Below are 18,801 nucleotides of genomic sequence, written 5' to 3'. Positions count from 1 at the left end.
AACAAATTGTCGATTTTTATTCGTATATTCAGTAATTTTTTTTACAAGGAGGAATTAAAACCAAGATACGGATTTGCATTAATCTATGCATTTAAGCAAGGCTCATCTCTAAAACCTACAGACATGGTCATGTGCAAGTGATATTATTGTCATGTAATCTGAGTGATGGAAGCACTGTTACATGGAAGACTAAATTATTTTTTGGTGTTGAAAACGCCGACATTTCTACCATCATTTTTTACATCGCAGCATAAAACCTGTTGTTCTGGATCAATGTGAACTACTTCTACGTTAATCTCGTCGAATTTTTCGGGGCTGGCCGCTGCATTGTTGAGATCGAGACTAGACGTTACGTTGGGTCTTCCAACCGAAGTGCTTTTAGATTCGATAGAAATTTCTGACACTTCACTTGCAATTTCTGTACTAATACGGTAATTACTATCAAGTGCCTCAACAGCTGATTTAGTTAATTCGGTATTTACAAATGAATCCTTGGTTGACGAAGAAACCGTTTCCGCCAACTCAATAGAATTCGGGTGTACAACAGTAGTATCTACTGGAAGCCTTGCAGCGGTTTCCTCCACCTCGACAGAACTCGGAGGTAAACTGGCACGAGTTTCGATGGTTTTGGCCCTATTGTGTTTCATGTGACTTTTGACGACGTGGCCAGCAGTTAGAGCAGCCATCAGGGACAGTTCTCCAGCCAACACAGCACTGCACACGATTCGCGCCAACTGCTCCGCGTTGTTGCCAGGCATGTCAGGGTGTGAGCCTGCCCAGCGTCAAAACTCAACATAATAATCTCTCCATGGACACATTAACCGTCGTCAACGCTATTTCCACTAACAGGCCTGGTAATTGTAGTTATTTTCGATAGACACGTGACTAAGAAGACTTAGAGCTAATAACTTTTTTTGTAAATTCTATCTTTTTACAGTTAATGAAGTTTTTCTCTAAAGCGTAACTTGAAGACGCTTCACACAATTGTTTCTGACAAACAGCCGTTACTCGAACACTGCTCTGTGTGTCACGTATCTAATTAATATTACCAATTATTGCGTCAATTACTGCGCTATATACAAGGGGTTAGAAATTTTCATGCTAGCTTCTTCTAAGTTATGTACAAATTGAAACCAACCAACTAATTTCCACTGAATTCAGGGATAAAATATCCGAAGCATGGAAGAATTGCACGTTTAATGTGTTGTACGTTTATGAAAGGAGCAGAGTTTCCTATATAAACGAATGTAATTCTTAAACATGTGTAAATATGATTCGACAACGGAGCACTGAAATCCATACCCTTGACACCAAGCATGTGAAGACAAGCAGCCTGTGCAGGCAGCGCCGTGCCACCCCCTACAGTTCCGACCTCCAGCGACGGCATCGTTACGCTGGCGAAGAGATCCTCGCCGTTGGGACCACAAGCTTCCAGTTGCGTGATGCAGTTGCTACTGCCAACAACCTGCGCTGCATCCTGCAACACAGAAGCAAGTGAATATACTGAAAGATGTGCCGTAAATAAAAATACTAGCAGGCAATGAGAGGTGTATGAACGACTGAAATCTATGGAAATAGAAACCAAATTATCACAACAAAATAGCATATTATATTAGCATGACAATGAAAGAAAATTAATTCCAGAGCTGACGACTTAATTTCATTACAATGTATAAAAATCGCAATTGTTACTCATATTAGAATTACTATTATTATCTTTTCAACGAGGATGCCCTGCTGAATAAAATAAAGGACGCGAGTAAGCGAAAAATTCGATAGTTTTGGTAGTTGAACTGTCCTAATTAAACACAAGGCACGCGTTGTACATCAATTGACATCTAAAGAATTATGTCGCTAACCTGTCCACACGCAATGAAAATAGCAGCGACGATGTTGGCAGCGTGGGCGTTGTTGCCGCCGATGGAGCCTGCCAAGGCGGAGCCCTCCAAGTTCTTGGCAACGTGCGTCTGCACGAGCGCCTCAACTGACGTCTTCAGCACCGAGCGTACCACGCTGCCTGGCACCACCGCACCGCTCACCACGTACTTGCCGCGACCACGCACCCTGAACACCAAGGGCCGAACTTGTTAAGATTGTTGGATGATGCTGAATTATAATATGGGAAAGTACACAGAGGTCAAGGAGAAGCTGGATCAGAATACGGGTGTGAATAGTTTATTGTTCGCGATTACGGAGCAGGTGATGAACTGAAAGTAGGAGCAAATTTTTCAGACAAGGTGGACATCTACAACGGAGAATACTTACGAGTTCGTAATTGATCAAGGATAGTTACGAGATCGTAACTGCGTCAGACAATTACTGTGGGCTTTTCAAGCTAAACCCACCAATCTCAGATGAGAAATCGTCTGCTTCGTTTACTTGAGCGAGTTTTAATAGTACGGCCCCAAATAGACGCACTAGACGCCTTTCATACGCTAGGGATTTCCCAAAAATCAATTAAATTTAAAATTAATTACACACTTAACACGCTGGAATAATTGAGAAATTAACTCTAAATACACACATTTGACCAATGGTAATACTGTGTTGAATAAATTTGCAAGAAAGCGGTTAACATTGTGGTAATTACATAACATTACATAATTCATAGTTAAGCAGCCGCCATGCATATATTTCATTAAGCAGTACCACTGCTTAATGATACGTCCATCATAGCCTCTGACTTGATCTGAAAGGGGATCACATAGCGGCGAACATCACACTGCAGGCGTAGGCTCACCAATTGACTGCCGAGGGTTTCTTGTCGGTGCAGAGGTTGCCGCTGATGCTGAGTACCTCGACATCAGGGAATAACTCCCGTAGTAACTTCAGGGCAGCTTCCACGCCCTGCACACAAATATGACATGTATTCTTTGCGCCAAAAATTTAATGGGTATGAAACACATGGACTTCAAGCTTTTTTCATAATCGAAACCCGCATTGAGGCAATAACACCATTTAAAAAGCACTCTTTTAATACACGAATGTCTCTTTAAAAATATGCCAGAGAATTATAAGGAAAAACTTGATTTAATGAGCGACATTGTACCTTGGAGACCATGTTCATGCCCATGGCGTCTCCAGTGGATGCAAGGAAGCGCAGATGAAGCTTGCGGCCGTTCAGCGTCGTGCTGATGTCCTCCATGCGAGCGTAGCTGCTCGTGCGATCGAAGGCTTCTTTCAGGCGCGCCTGGTGCTCTTTCTTCTGCAGCCAGTGATAAAGTTCACTGTAAAAAAATACGATGCGGTAACACCAAATTTCTTGAATAAACAATATGCCAAAAAACTCCGATTATATCATGATTACATTGAACAAGAATAGCATTTACGTTGGAAACTTTGCTTGTTCAAACAAAAAAGTTTTGATGGAAGTGTAACCAAGCAGTGATCAGTAACGTTCAGAGAAAAAAATAATTAGTCTGCTGATATCACAGAAAGAAATCATACAAGCAGAAGCAGAATTAAGCTATCATTTAGTTGAAGTAGCATATAATTTAATAGTTATATACATATATTATATACATAACAAAGCTTGATCTTAATATCATACAATAATACAACATATTAAAATAATATAATCCAATATCACAAGTAGTAATCAAGACACCCACGCAGCTCTAGACAAGGATGGCAGCATGACCACAGGCGCCCGAGTCATGCCGTTCTGCAGAACGTGGCTCTTAACGCCGCCTTCTTCTGACATCTGCAGAGCCCGGCACCCTCTGTTGGTGCTCGCCACCAGGCAGCCTTCAGTCGTGGCCAGCGGGATGAGCAAACTCTGTTCATTGACGGTCAAGGGGCCGGCGATGCCCACAGGCACTGGGATGTAGCCCACGACGCTCTCGCAACACACGCCCATCACCTGTGGCCAAACGAATTTACGATTATAACACATCATTTTAATTTCTCGACATTAGTTATCCAATCGTGTGGAAGTTTTAGTTCAATGGAATTTAGTGCAGCACGCATATTAGACACATAGATTCGACGTTCATTCGTTCCAACATCAAAAACACTGGTCAAAACATTCTTGCATAAGAACGAGAGTGAATAATTTACCTTACTGTAGTCGTAATTAAGATATGGTAACGAGTCGAAAGCCCCGACGTTGGCTGCTAGCGGAGCCACCACCTGGCGTCGCACCTTCACCCCGCGCAGGTCATCTTGCAGTGCTGTCTCGAGTTTATATCTGGAAGCAGACAGCTCTCGTCAATTTTTTTAATATGACTAATGTTTCCTTATCCAATTTCCGTAAATAAGTATCATATACTAATGATGTGGTCCAAAAATAAGTATATCCTAATAAGGGCGATTCGTAAATAAGCGGGTGATATCATTATTTGCAATTTCTTCTGAAAATTAGACGGATGCAACAACGCTCAGCGATAGTGCAAATACATTGTTACACATTAACAAGTGGAAATCCAACACGCATAGCGTTGACACGGTCTACTCCATTGAATGAATTGGAGTTTGTTCCCGAAAATTGTAGGGAATACAAAATTACGATGACAAATTAGAAGTCAAACAACACTCACCCTGGCAGTTGTTTTTTCTGCACCATCTCGACGACCTCGTCATCGGTAAGTTCCTTCGCCCCAAACTGTCACGAGTACGGGAACGTGGTTAGATCCCGAGGAACGCTCCGGTCTCTCAATGCCATTGTAATAGCATCAGATAAAGAAACACAAAACAACCCTTGACAACAACAAAATTAGGAATGTCGTATAGTGAACCTAATTATTGTAACAATGTACAAGTAAATTTGGTATTACGAAAATGAATTTTAGTTAAAAATTAAATTAAATTTAAAATTAAAAAAAATTAAATCAAATTTAAAATGTAACTAATTTAATTAAAAATTAAATTAGTTAAATTTTAGTTAACTAATTCTCATGAGATGGAAATGAGGATGAGCTAACCGCACCTTAGGATCATTGAGAATTGCGACACATTCTTCAAACGATCTTATGGTATTTCTTTTCGGTTTTCCTGCCAGTTTCTCAGTCATCGACGCGTTAGCGGCAGTTTCGTTGGCTTTATTCAAGTCAGAATCTTGAGAGCTGCAAACTGGAACTTCTAGGATCTTCCATACGTCTTGCAGATCTCCAGTCTCTGTCTGAGAACTGCAGTCTCTGTAGCAGGCAGAGGCTTCCTGGACATCCTCAGCCGCCGAGCTGTTCTGTGCAGCGCGATCGGCTCCGTTCACTTTTTCTTCTGAATAAAATGTTACTGAATAAATGGTCTACTAACTTAACATCAAGGATAATAGTAATTCCAGTTTGCACATGGTCACAATTTCACCAATAACCCAAAATAAAACATTCAAAAATAAGAACTAGAGAATTTAGGGAGAAGTTGTGAAATAAAAACTTGGCCACTGCACATTTCATAGGTAGTTAAGCTGAAGAGCTTTGGTAAAGAAATAAAATTTGACGTAAAATCCAATATTCTAGTCATTCTTCGTATGGTCCAAGTACACGTGGCTGGCTAAGTACACGTGGCGGCCACAGTACATGCAGCGGTTAAATAAACGTAGCGGCCTAAGTACACGTAGTAGCGGCCGGTTTCTCGCCTGCGATTGGTGGGTTGAGTTTGAAAAACCTTCAGTGATTAGCAGACGGAGTAGCATGAGTAACACTAAGGGTTGTGTGAAGGCTTATTCGTCACCTGCACTATCGCCGGTGGGTGGAGCAGAACATCGGTCACAGGATTGCTGGAGGTGGCGTTGTTTAAGTATTTGTTGCTCCAGCTCACCACGTCCCTCGAACATGGCGTACTTGATGAGCAGCACCACAACCAACACCACCACCACACACTGCTCCAGCCCCTCCGCCAGCAACCTGGCAAAGTCGATAATTTTATTATATCAGCCTCAAAATGCAAAATGGTCTTGGTTTTAGGAAGTTTTGAAATCCAGTTTTCATAATAAGAATCCAGAAAAGTTTAGAGACAAAATAAAGTACAAATATATCAATTACAGGCAAGTGTACCTTTAAAAACAATGACAAGAAGATTTATGTACCTTAGTAAATGTGCTAATAGGGAGCTAGTTTGATCCAGACGACCAAAAAAATGTTCACCAACATAAAAAACTTGTTCAACACGACAGCATCTTTGAAGGAGTGTGCACTTGTTGAGAGATCTGCGCTTACAGAGTAAATCAACGCGCTGCTCAAGGCTTTGATATATAAACGTGGATCCCGAAATAAACTTGCTGAATAGCAGACTGGGCGAACAATACACATTGAGTAAGAATGAAAGCTTCGGAATGAAAGCTATTGAGCTTCGGACAGCGATTCCCATCTCCAAGATAAGGTTAACAGTGGCCGGCAGGCCGGGACAATGGTTCTATTAACTGCTCTTAAAGATCGACCCGCACAAAAAATAATACTTGCCTCAATGACAGTTGATCGATAATGAACGGAGCTCACCTCACTGCGGGGTGCTGGGTGTGTGATGTGTCAGAGAGGTTGTGAGTATGGAGAAGGGCGGGCTCTGAAGAAGGCAGCACCACTGAGAACCGGCTGATTCCGTGCACCAATACCAGACCAGCTGACATAATAACCTGTGTGAACAAAACATCCCGAGCTTACATTATTAGCTCACTACTTCACGGTTTATCTTTATAGGGTTCGATAGATCGCGGTTTTTAGAGTTGAGATGACTTATGGCCGTTGAGAAAGCTTGGGGAAATGCATGAAAATTGGTATGATACTGTGCATGTAGATAACCAAAAATATTATTTCCCAGTATTTCTCCTCCATAGTACTTGTATTGTTGAAGCTTCCTCTTAGGTTTAAACGAATGGGTCGAATTTTACTTTTTAATTTTTTGAGCTATTATTTTCATACAAATAGTATACATTAAAATTCAAGGGGTTTTAAAGGGTGAATCAAAAGATCGTCAAGAATAGTAAAACAAAGCTGATCAGAGCTTGGTCCTCTAACACTTTCACAATGATTAAAAAAAATATCACAGGATTATCAAGAAGATTCAAAATATAAACGTTGACTTCGTTCTCATGGAAATCCAACAAATAGAAATCAATTAAAAAAATATCCAGCTTAAACAAGAACCTCCATTAACAAACCTTAACGCGTTGAAGAACAGGGTTATGGGTGCAGGCTTCGTCCGCCACGAGGGCAGCGGCGCAATGCATGCAGTAGCCGACCTGCCAAACCGGCTTTGAAGAGGCACCAGCAACAGGGAGGGCGCTTGACCTTTCCTGAGGGGCACTAGAGGGGAGGCCCTGGGAGGCCCTAGACCCATCCTGGGAGGCACTAGGATGAATACCAGAAGAAGCCCTCGGCAAGGCATCAGGTACCAGAGTATCTGTGATGTCAGTTGAAGCCACTTTGAGCGACTCGCTTTTCGGCTGTCCGGAGTCCGAATTGTGATCGTCACAAATCTCCCGTCGGCTACTCATCTGTTGAAGAACAAGAGCGTGTACAGCCGAGTAATTACTAAAAACGGTCATGAAATCCGCGTCGTGGAATTACGATATATTGTACAAGAGCAATGCAAACATTGTCGAGGAATGAGATACAAACATCAGAAAAAAGATATCAAAACTTAAAACTAACACTGTTCAAGGTGTGGTATTAAACCAACAATGAAACTCGACCCAAGGAATTATGAGGAATGAGCAATAAAATGAGCATCGAGGAATGGTGTTGAAAAAACAATAAATGTATCAAGGAATGGTGTTGCAAAAACAATAAACGTATAAAAAGTTTCAATACATCGATGACCTCAAATGCGAATTCCCTCAGATACTGTCTCAAAACTCGAGTAAAAAGTTTCATCGTTAAAATCTTGAATTGAAATGAAATCACATAGGCATGAAGTTCCTGTATGAACAGATAAGTTTCGAAAAAAGTCCTAACAATTTCAAAGCTTCCAGACGCGAAGAGTAAAGCAGGCCTGGGCATTGGCCATAATGCTGCCGCGGACTCGATCGATCTGGGAAACTCGCTCGACTTTTGCTTAACCTTCTTCTACGTCACGAAATCGGATAATTCATAATTGTTCTCAAACATAAATATTATTAAGGAAGGTGCATACCTGTAGCACGAGGGACAAGCAGGCTGGGAAGAAGGTCATGAGCAGTCCGTAGTTCACCAGGATCGAGAGGACAGCAAACTGGCAGATCTGCTCCAGACGACCAATTCCTGGAAAATTTTCATTGATTGCCCAAAACTTTAAATAAATTACGAAGTCACATAAAGAATGATCTATGTAATTGTCAGTGAACTGTCAAGTACAGCGAGATTATCCATCCACCTTATAATAAGAATTTTCATTTATGTAATTCAACACTTGACAGCTACATCCCTACATAAAACCATCGAATTTCAAAGCTACTTCAAACAATCAGGCGATTTCTCTGTTTTATTATCGAAATTAAGTTGTCCTTCTCGATTTCACTCTTCCCTTTTAGATCAATTGACAAATTTAAATTCAAATATTCCCTACCGTTGCAGATACATTCATAAACAGAACAAAAATTTGTATGTTTAAAGCGGCAGTATGAACGGTAATTAGTAAAGGTAATGTGCCCGTATAATAGAAGTATGTACTCCCGACATATTAAATGCAAAGGGTTGGAAGAATCAGAAAGAAAGTGCAAAATAAAAAACAAGTAACTAAGGAAATGTTTGAGATATAAAAATCAGCAATAACAGCAATAATAACGCTCCATTGAGAATAAAATCAGCAATAACATGGAGCGCCCTGATATGGGTGTCTTAGCAGGGTTCCGGCATCACGTTACATATAAGCGAATTTCGACGATATTTGAAAGAATAAAAGTAACGGGTTCAAATAAACCATGAGGTATAATAGATGAGGCCCACACCTGAGAGTGACCCAGCGCCCACAAGGAGGGCCTCAACGCAGGTGTCAAGAGAGAGGCCAGGCCCCAGCAGCGCCAGGCCCTCACCGATGCTGAGGATGGCCTCACGTGCGCCCCGCGACTGCAGGGCCAGCAGCGACAGTCTGCTCATCTTGCTCACGTCCATCACCAGCAGCAGAAAGAACACCGCTTCTCTGACAAATGCAAGCATCAAGTTAGAGAACAATGCCGCTTGTGTGATCAAATGACAATGAACAAAATCATATTTTGCTTTCCAATACAGAAAGTGGTAACAGACGAAATTTCTTGATCTCTGTAGTGGATTTAAAATTTGTCAGAGCTCAGGGATACTGGATGAATTAAAATTAGGTAGACCCTTTGCCGATGTGAATTAAATAAGCAAATTTCTCTATTGAAAGGCCTAATGGTTTATTGCACAACAGAACCGTCTTGCAACTCAAGCAAAAAGAAAAAAAAACACTAGAAACAGCAGCCACGGCAACATCAGAAAAGCAGATGTAACATCAGAAAGCCACGTTAACATCAGCAGTACTCACTCAAGGTCAGACACGCTGCAGCCCAGCAACTGCACGACGCAGCAACTGAACAGCACCATGGCGAACAGCACGAACAGCACCGCGATACCTGCACGAACAGTCGCACGTGTTATGGGTACGATTCCGGTACGTATAACATAAGGAACAGTCACCCTAGTTATGGTCATAATTTCTGTACGTATGCACAAGGTTCTAAGAAAGGCCCAGAGATAATAACTTTGGAGTTGATCGCGGTCTCAAGTTTTAAATGTCTGGGAGGGGAGCGGACATTTCGTTCAACATTATGATAGAGCCAAGTGGACGATTTTAACGGCACTCACCCAACACGTGACGCGTACTCACCCAACACGTGACGCGTACTCACCCAACACGTGACGTGTACTCACCCAACACGTGACGTGTACTCACCCAACACGTGACGCGTACTCACCCAGCACGTGACGTGCACTCACCCAGCACGTGACGCGTACTCACCCAGCACGTGACGTGTACTCACCCAACACGTGACGTGTACTCACCCAGCACGTGACGTGTACTCACCCAACACGTGACGTGTACTCACCCAACACGTGACGTGTACTCACCCAACACGTGACGTGTACTCACCCAACACGTGTGAAGAGCCCTGCCGGTGCAGCAGGCGGAACTGGTGGTATGTGTAGAGCATGGCTCCGCACCGCAGTGCAGTCATCACCCACACGTGCACTCCTTCATACTCTGCACCACCTCCTCCACCCGCACTTGCCTGCACCATACCAAGCCTGAATTTAATACTTTATCATAATTGGTGCATTGTATATCGCTCGACCCAAGTTCACCTGAAATATTGAGGTTAATTAGTCAAGGCAACGTTAAGAGAAATATATTAACACAAAGAAGTCGAGTGAGAAATAAAATAAAAACAGCTGGCAGCGTCAGTAAGGGAATTGGATACATTGCTTGCATTCGACAAAATATTGCAGTTTTTATGACAGTCTCTTTCTTAACCAGCAAGTAAAATGATTAACGACGAACTGATACATTTGCGCCAAGTGAGCCGTTTGTTCAGGCAGGCCGCGAGATCGTCGTGATTAACTTGAGGAACAACCAATTTCAGATACTCGAGGTCCAAATAACGGGAAAACATACCCAGCCAAGCCTCATTGTTTGTATTCATTATTTTACAGGTTATCATGACATCACCTAAGATACCAAACAATAATTACCAACAATATTAATTTGGTTGCCATGTGCTTCCAGATGTAGATAAAAATAAGCGGGGCATCCACGTTATTACCTTGGTGGCAGCGTGGCAGGACTGGTGCTCGTGAGCGTGTGGCTGGGTCATGATCACCACCGTGGCAGTGCTGAGCAGGAACACGTTATTACCTTGGTGGCAGCGTGGCAGGACTGGTGCTCGTGAGCGTGTGGCTGGGTCATGATCACCACCGTGGCAGTGCTGAGCAGGAACATCACCTCCCACGGCCGCTGAGCGCACAGCTCGCCGTGCGCACGGCACCAACGCGTCACCAGACCGCTCATCACTGTAAGCAAGTACATTACACTTACTAATTACAATCACTCAATACTAATAAAATTCAAAATAATATATATGGCTAAGTATGAGGATTATCAGAAAGAGCCTATTTTCCAATGTTTGACTTCTCTGAAAGTCAGATATTGTCCCAATACAGTTAAAGGTAGCGTTGAAATATTATAACCACCATGAAGCATGACAAAAAGCAAAATTAAAAATATAATCGAAATAATTTATCAAAATTGGAAAATTTGAACTCAAAACTTAAGCATGGAGGTTTGATGGTGCCGTAAAACTTTAACGAAAGCGGCTATAATTCCAATGAATTTAGCTTGAGAATTATTCTGATGATGGACAACTATTATTCTTTGCCGGGTAGTGGTCACATCAGCCTTGACGTAGATAACGTAGATAGCTTGAATAATAATTATATATATGATTTATTGAGCGCCTGTTCCCAATACCTAGCATTTCGCTATGTTGATAAGTTAATCAAGATTTTAATATTGCAGAAAAGTTCCGTTTTTCTAAAAGAAATACGGGTGCTGCATCAGGAGCTAAAAAATTTAAATTCCTTTTGAAAATCCAGATTGCCATGCAGAAGGCTTTGGGAATATCGAGGCAGCTCATGGATTATCGGATCCGAGCCTCGCTGGGGTGACCTGCTATGCTGAATATTGCTAGAATTATTATCACTTGTTTGCTTAAATCGCAAATTAACTAAGAATTTAAAAGCAAAGAAAAGTCCACAAAAATTCCTATCTTTATAGAAAACGTTTCGGAGACCAAAAACGATGGAGCTGGTCTCCGAAACGTTTTCTATAAAGATATGAATTTTTGTGGACTTTTCTTTGATTTTAAATTCTTAATTGCTAGAATTATTTCCCACAGAGACTAGTGCATCGGCGTATGAATAATCAAGTTGGTATTGTGGACGTGGATATAACGAAAAGAAGTAGTCCATCTGAAAGGAAAGTCAGAGCAGATAAAGCAGTAATTTAACCTTCAAGTTCTATTTCAGATGCTGTTATCCACCAGACGCTGAGTGCGGTATATTAATACGTTGAGCCCACGTCAGATTGTGAATGACGGTAAAGGTCTGCAGTGATAACACTAGACAGAAACGTAAGCTAGGAGCTTTAAAGCTGGATATATGGCGTAAGGGTCACCCTTAAACAGGCTGATCTCCAAGGGTGCTTTCGTCACTCTAGCTCGAGAAACAGCACCTGCGAGCTATTCACTATTTAATTTTAACTTTGATTTCAGATCCAATCAAACGTTCAAAACTTTTCATGCCATTAAATTTTACACCATAAATTGGTTGGACAGATTAGGAAAAAATTCTACTTGTACGGACGTAATTTAAGAAATTTTCGTCGGACTGGCCAATTAAGCGTCAGTGAATATCTTTAGACCCTACACGACCCTGTCTCATGCTCATCCCTCACCCAGACCCTACACGACCCTGTCTTATGCTGATCCCTCACCCCCAACCCTACACGACCCTGTCTCATGCTGATCCCTCACCCCGACCCTACTTTATGTTTTGCACCCATTGTGGTATAAGCCAACAAGCTGCTAGCGTATCCACGACACACGATGATATTACGCTGACAATATTTTTCATTAATTTCATCAACGAGAGAATTTTTTCATTTGCTTCGAGTCACTGTCGCAGTCGCCTTTAGGGATTTCAATACACAGAAGATGAGCGCAATAAGGTAAATAAGTCGACCGTGCGAAAAACAGGCATTACATATAAAAAATACAGGCATTAATATATATGTAGAAAAGTGAACTTGATCTTAGGTCTTTATACTGCTTAAAGAAGCAAAGCAATGCTCATTGCATTCATCAGTAACTGCTTTGTCTAGGCAATCTCAAGCCTCCTGTGTTTGTCTGGTCAAACAATGACCGTTCACTCATGTTAAACTGTCTCCGCAAAGTCACTTTTCTATGACAGGAAAAATTCTTTCTTTGTCGGCGGGGCCAGGTTATTGACTCAGACGATGTCAAGAGATGAGCGAGGTGTGGAAAATGCTTGAATAAATTCCCTGACTTTGCATTAAATGATGCACGTGTTAAATGCGTCTGCAGCATAGATTTTAACTTGTTTCACCGCTTGATTTACAGAGTTTAATTCGCAATTTTTTCCAGAACAAGTTTATTTAATTTTCCGTGAATAATCCTACATTTAAATTCATTAATAATCCATGTATACATTTTCAGCGCATCAGGAATCGCGCTCCCTAGATTCATGTACGGGCGATGAAGTCATCCACGCGGGCGATGAAGTCACCCACGCGGGCGATGAAGTCACCCACGCGGGCGATGAAGTCACCCACGCAGGCAATGAAGTCAGCCACGCGGGCGATGAAGTCAGCCACGCGGGCGATGAAGTCATCCACGCGGGCGATGAAGTCATCCACGCGGGCGATGAAGTCATCCATTGCCATGCATGGTGCAATGTAAGCGACAATGGTCGGGGTGGAATGCTCCAGTCATGACCGACGTTTATTTAGTAGGCATGGTCAATGTCGTTGCAAATAAAGACATGCGTATATCCCTTTATTACTGTATACTCATCCAGGAAATGTCCAAGAGAAGCTAAGTATCTCGCAGGAGATAAATATTCGCAAAAATGTTAACGTGATCAATGCACCTGATCAGCCGTCGTTGTTGCATTGCACAATTCACATCACAAAACAGAGTAGTGGATTTCTACTATTAACTTTAGAACAATTTAATGATTAACTTCTGACCGGGGGAATGGAACGTTGAATGAATCCATAACGTAATGAGTATAAGCGTCAACCAAGCTAACTTTTCGTTACGGATCCATAACGTATTGAACGAGTAGATCCGGAATCGCATGTATAACACTTTCAGTTCTTCCACTGCAACATAAAACATGAGAACGGCGCCTGCGGCCAATGACGGAGAGGGAAAGTGAAACCAATTCGTCGAGTACAAGCATGCAATCCTGACGTACAGAAAAGTCGCATATTTTGTGTTATTCCAAGTCTCGGTCGCAATAAAGTGTCGCCCGGCAATAACTTGTTGCTTGCTTACAAATAAATGTAGAAGAATTAAAAATCTACCCAAAAATATCGGCGATTTTCGGATAGATCTCTGAAACCTTAAACGCAATTCATCATCACCAACCACGGCTGATAATTCCATATTCTACGACTCTACGTCCTGAATTCATTGTAACACTGTTCCATCACCTACAAACTCTTCATTAAACGCACCACTAAAATTTGCTCGTAAATTTTACGACAACGTCGATGCAGACGACGCCATGCATGAGGCAGACGCTCCAGTAACATGAACGACAAATTTGCGCCTGTCAGACACTCGAGCGCAGGTAGAAAGTGATGGCAAACTGCGGCCATACGGCGCGCGTGAACCTGACGCAATTCCTTATAGAAAGGCCGACGCAGCAACTATGATGAACACACCAGTGGCGCTGCAATAAACTTCAAATTGCACATTTACTTACGGCTCTCCGTATCTTTATTGAAAATTATACTCGTAAATGAGGTAAGGTGCTTCATACATGAAGGACTTAGTGATCGACTTCCGACCAAACAAATAAAGAACTATGAAAAACGCACTAAATATGGTGGTGAATCATAGGTTTGATAGGAGAACTACACTCGTCTCGGGCATAGAATCTACATTTTGGTAGCACACTTAACTATTTTAAAAACAGGAAAATTTTTACCATGCAAGGATCAAAACTTAAAGTAACAAAAGATGAGCAGCCGAATGTTGCATGCCAATTACAAGGGGATTTCAAGACCCTTGTTTACTATTTAAACAGGAACGCCACGACTCCAGAAATAGGCATCAAAGATGACGTCAAATGATCACCTCGATAAGCTTTGAAGATAACGAGTTACTTTTTACGGGTTTACCTACTTACATTTATCGACTGCAACGGTTATTTAATAGGCTGTTGATAAAACCATTCATTACCAATCTAGTTGCCTCATTTGTTTCAACAACTCGGAACTCATCACGTTCAATTCCCATATCATTTATTCAGAAACGAAAAAATTGAACAACATGGCAAACGAGAATTCTTTCATTACAAACGCTAGAGAATAATAAACTGCTGAATGGTTGATCTCACCTTCCATTATAAAATTTAATGAATGGCAGAGCGTATGTGATGTTATCTTGCAAACGCGATTTAGTATCGCTAGCGGTGTGTAGTGCTGTTTACTAAAGCCGTTTTTGCTGGAGTAAACCAAGACCGTGATACCCTCGTAGTAGGACTTGTTTAAACTCAATTTTCTGGACAAGATGTTCTCTTGATTTTGAAAGAACAGTTCACTTTACAGTGATATATAGTTGAACCTAATATTTTCAAAGTTTTAAAAATATTACATAAAAAACTGTAAAGTTTAATTTTAAAAAACGCCTTGCATAACTAAACATTAAGGCTGTTAACGATGTCCATGAAATGTATAAAATGTTCGCTTAAAGACCATTCCTGATCAATTTTCGTTGTGTTCAATTTTAGACAACACCAATGAAGAGGACTTGCACAAGTTGCATTTTCAACAATATCCATGGAATAACTGAACAGCTAATTTCATACGTTGTCTGTGAAATAGCTCAACATTTAGCTAAATAAATATGGTGAAAACAAATCAGGACATAAGACTTCATAATGATGTCTATGAAATATCATGCACAGTACATTTTTAGAACAACGCAATGAAAAATAACGTTTCTCTATTGAGACGGGAGAAATTCTGCGCCCGATTTATGAACGTCCTCTTAACTAACAGTCAAGTCTAATTACACTCGTACAAAGGATTAATAATTCTTTTCTCCTGCACATGGCGAGTAAGGGAAGAGCAAGGAGCTAGCACACCACACGCGGAGAAGTTCCAGACGACACTGAGCGGCAAGCGCGCGGCTGAGAAAGCCAAACGATCTTTGACCTCGTCTCCAAATCAATTTTTGGTCTTGTCACGAGATCATGTCTGTCCAGATGACAGTGATCCTTTAGCATACAATTTTTTATCATTTTTAGCGCATTTTCTCATTAATGGAAAAAATGCACTATTGTGCTCGCCATGTCCGTCTGTCTGTCCGTCTGTCCGTCCGTCCGTGACCTCAAGTTTTCGTCGACGAGAAAATGCGCTTAGCTCTGTCACTCACTGCTGTGAGTACTGAGTTATATTTTTTTCAATTAGCACGTAATATCTGGGCAAATTACTGATCAATTTGGATATCATTTTAATGAAACGGTCATCTAACAATAGTAATTGAGATCTTTGAATAAATCTCCAGGCTTTTGAGGAAAATTATTCATTCGAATTAAAGATAAAATACGATTACGTGAAAAAGATCTGTTTGTATTGTAAATGTTATTGATGCAACTGAGGAATTAACAGGCTTGCTTTAACATCCAAAAAATCAAGATCAGACAGACACTCTACACATTCCACAGCTGTGATATGCTTGAAAACTTTTAAAAATGAGCGCCAAATTTTCATCTTATTAAGAGCATTTTTGAGGTGAAGCAATGCAGACGTGCGCGTGGCTCACAAGGTGTGCTTGGTTCGTGGCCATCAGGTTTGAATTTTGAACCTTGAACGTCTAAACGTGTTAAAAATATTAAATCTTTCATTAGAAATATTAAAATAGTTCATTAAATCTTCGAGATAGTTCAATAGAAATAGCAAAAAAGTACCAAGGTTAAGGCCAAAATCTATGTCCGAGATAAAGAAATTTGTGTAATTTTCTCTAAGCTAAGCTTAGGTCAAGAAATAATAATCTCAAAGACGAAGAAAGTTCACAGTTGCAAACACCGTTTCCTTGATGCATACTAATACTTGTAAACGCAGAATTACTATTCCACCATTGAAACAAACTCGAATATAGGTATATATAATATATATGCAGGAACAGACGAAATAATACGTACATGTAAGAAAAACTCAATTAAATGTATAGGTAGGAACAGATTAAATTATCCCTGCCGCACATTCACTGAAAAATAGACCCTTCATATGTAGACCGAAGAATTTAAATTTAAATGCGTGGTGACCTCCGGTCACGACCATTATATCGGTCATACACACTGCCTAAAAACTTTTACTAGCATCAAAAATTAAAAGTTCACACTCGTGTCATAACGAAAAAGTTTAATAAAACCGTATTCACAGCAGTCATAAGAAAAAAAACTTAACGATTTCGTTTCGTTTTGCAACAACCTAAAAAATAAAACAACGTACTAAAACAATTCGGCACGGTCACATTTGTCTTCCCACCCTCACCTCTCTCATCCCTCCATTCCTCAAGCCCGCACTCTTATCATCCTCCTCCTCTCCCTCATCCTCCACACGTTTTCCAAATATCTCTTCACACTCTCAAACATAGCCGCAGTTGCTCCCTCAGACAGACCCGTAATTATTGCCATCCACTCTTCGCTTGTTCTCTCATGCCCCACTTCGTTAATCTCTCCTCCCTCACTAAGAATTATCTCTATCATGGACTGACGCTCTCTCGAATACGCCCCACATTCCATCACCAAGTGCTCCATAGTTTCTTTCTCCTCCCGTCACACATAAAACATTTATCTTCCCTCCTTTCATTCCACCTGTATGTACGTCCATTCACACCTAGCGCGCCTGCCCTAACACAAAACAGAAGATCCCCACCTCTACTACCATCATACACACATTCATATTTTGGCATCGCTTTCATTTGATACAGTCCTAAAGAGTGCCCTTTCCCTCCATTCCTTGCTTCCATACCTTCATCCCACAGTCTTTCAAGCGCTTATTTATTTCTCTTTTCCACTCTTTATTATCCCACTCTATTCCAATCGCACCCCGTACTGTCACCACCCATTCGTCCTTTGGCCCAGCGGGCCTTTGGCATACCCATGCTTCATGAGTAAAGGCCAGAGGCAAATTATAATTTCAACATATAGGTAGGATTAAAATAATGAACAATTTGTGAAACTTACCAAATTGTCTGGAAGCTTGTAAAATATTTTCAAAGGTAAATTGTCATCTCTTCAAAACGCCACAAGATAATGAAGCTAATCTATTATTGAGGCCATTTTCTTATTATTTGAATTGGTTTAAACCAAATGTTATCTACATTTTGGCCTTAAATTTAAAAACTACGGTATATTGATAAATGCTTCAATCTGTAAAGAGAATTATTATGCACATTATTCTGATTCACACAAATCAGTTTGCTCCAATATTTGAAGAATAATAAACATTTGATTTTGGAGAAAACAGATAGATTAAATAGGATTTACTGTCAAAGGATATAAGCCTACAGGGATGAGTAAATTATCAATGTTTTTCAAACCAGAATTTTGAAAATTAATTCATACTAGCACATCTATCTGTAACTAAACTGAGATGTGACTAAACTGACAACTACTTTGATGACCTTCAGAAACTTTACTACAATCGTTCTGCATTGCATATAAGTAAGAATATTGAGAAGCCAAGAAAAGTGCTTAGGCTCATTTTACCTAACATACATGCCCCTTATATCTTTGGTACACGGCTCTAGTCCAATTTCATGGACACATTAATTAAGAAATGCCACAGGAAATTTTTATCATGTCTTCACATCAAACTTGGCCCATCATGCATGTCACCAGTCTGGTGACATGCACAGTGGACCAAGTGCCTTAGGCTGCCAATGGACCAAGTGGCTTAGGCTGCCAATGGACCAAGTGGTTTAGGCTACCAATGGACCAAGTGGTTTAGGCTACCAATGGACCAAGCGGCTTAGGCTGCCAATGGACCAAGTGCCTTAGGCTGCCAATGGACCAAGTGGCTTAGGCTGCCAATGGACCAAGTGGCTTAGGCTGCCAA

At 41.0% G+C, this 18,801-nt stretch overlaps 1 protein-coding gene across 4 annotated transcripts; it reads right to left on the bottom strand.

Moving 5' to 3' along the window:
* Positions 1-9: 9 nt before the first annotated feature.
* LOC108677200 (3-hydroxy-3-methylglutaryl-coenzyme A reductase-like) lies at positions 10-18,114 on the bottom strand. Of its 4 annotated transcripts, none has more exons than XM_047880912.1 (19): positions 17,928-18,114; positions 10,840-10,937; positions 10,691-10,747; positions 10,021-10,159; positions 9,415-9,502; positions 8,861-9,051; positions 8,068-8,174; positions 7,094-7,429; positions 6,435-6,568; positions 5,671-5,843; positions 4,928-5,217; positions 4,539-4,603; positions 4,060-4,189; positions 3,612-3,862; positions 3,050-3,227; positions 2,741-2,847; positions 1,860-2,064; positions 1,303-1,477; positions 10-772 (listed from the first exon to the last, which is right to left on the bottom strand). In XM_047880912.1, the coding sequence occupies exons 2-19, from the start codon at positions 10,933-10,935 to the stop codon at positions 195-197; spliced, it is 3,300 nt and encodes a 1,099-aa protein (XP_047736868.1). In that variant the 5' UTR covers positions 10,936-10,937; positions 17,928-18,114; the 3' UTR covers positions 10-194. The 4 variants fall into 4 exon arrangements, with proteins under 4 accessions (XP_047736868.1, XP_047736866.1, XP_047736867.1 ...); XM_047880910.1 differs by lacking the exon at positions 17,928-18,114 and adding an exon at positions 15,072-15,274; XM_047880911.1 differs by lacking the exons at positions 10,691-10,747; positions 17,928-18,114 and adding an exon at positions 15,072-15,274 and having other exon boundaries at positions 10,783-10,937.
* Positions 18,115-18,801: the final 687 nt, after the last annotated feature.

This window comes from Hyalella azteca, unplaced genomic scaffold (genome assembly GCF_000764305.2).
Source record: "Hyalella azteca isolate HAZT.00-mixed unplaced genomic scaffold, Hazt_2.0.2 contig6587, whole genome shotgun sequence".
Lineage (NCBI taxonomy): Eukaryota > Metazoa > Arthropoda > Malacostraca > Amphipoda > Hyalellidae > Hyalella > Hyalella azteca.
The sequence above is the reverse complement of the archived record's forward strand: the minus strand, read 5'-3'. Positions and strand labels throughout refer to the sequence as shown.

Bases quoted from the DNA above. Each gene is read 5' to 3' on its own strand.
- LOC108677200 (XM_047880911.1), bottom strand. The intron at 5,844-6,434 runs GTGAGCTCCGTT...CGACTTTGCCAG, and splicing joins ACCCAGCACCCCGCAGTGAG to GTTGCTGGCGGAGGGGCTGG. The intron at 5,218-5,670 runs GTGACGAATAAG...CATTTTATTCAG, and splicing joins ACCCACCGGCGATAGTGCAG to AAGAAAAAGTGAACGGAGCC.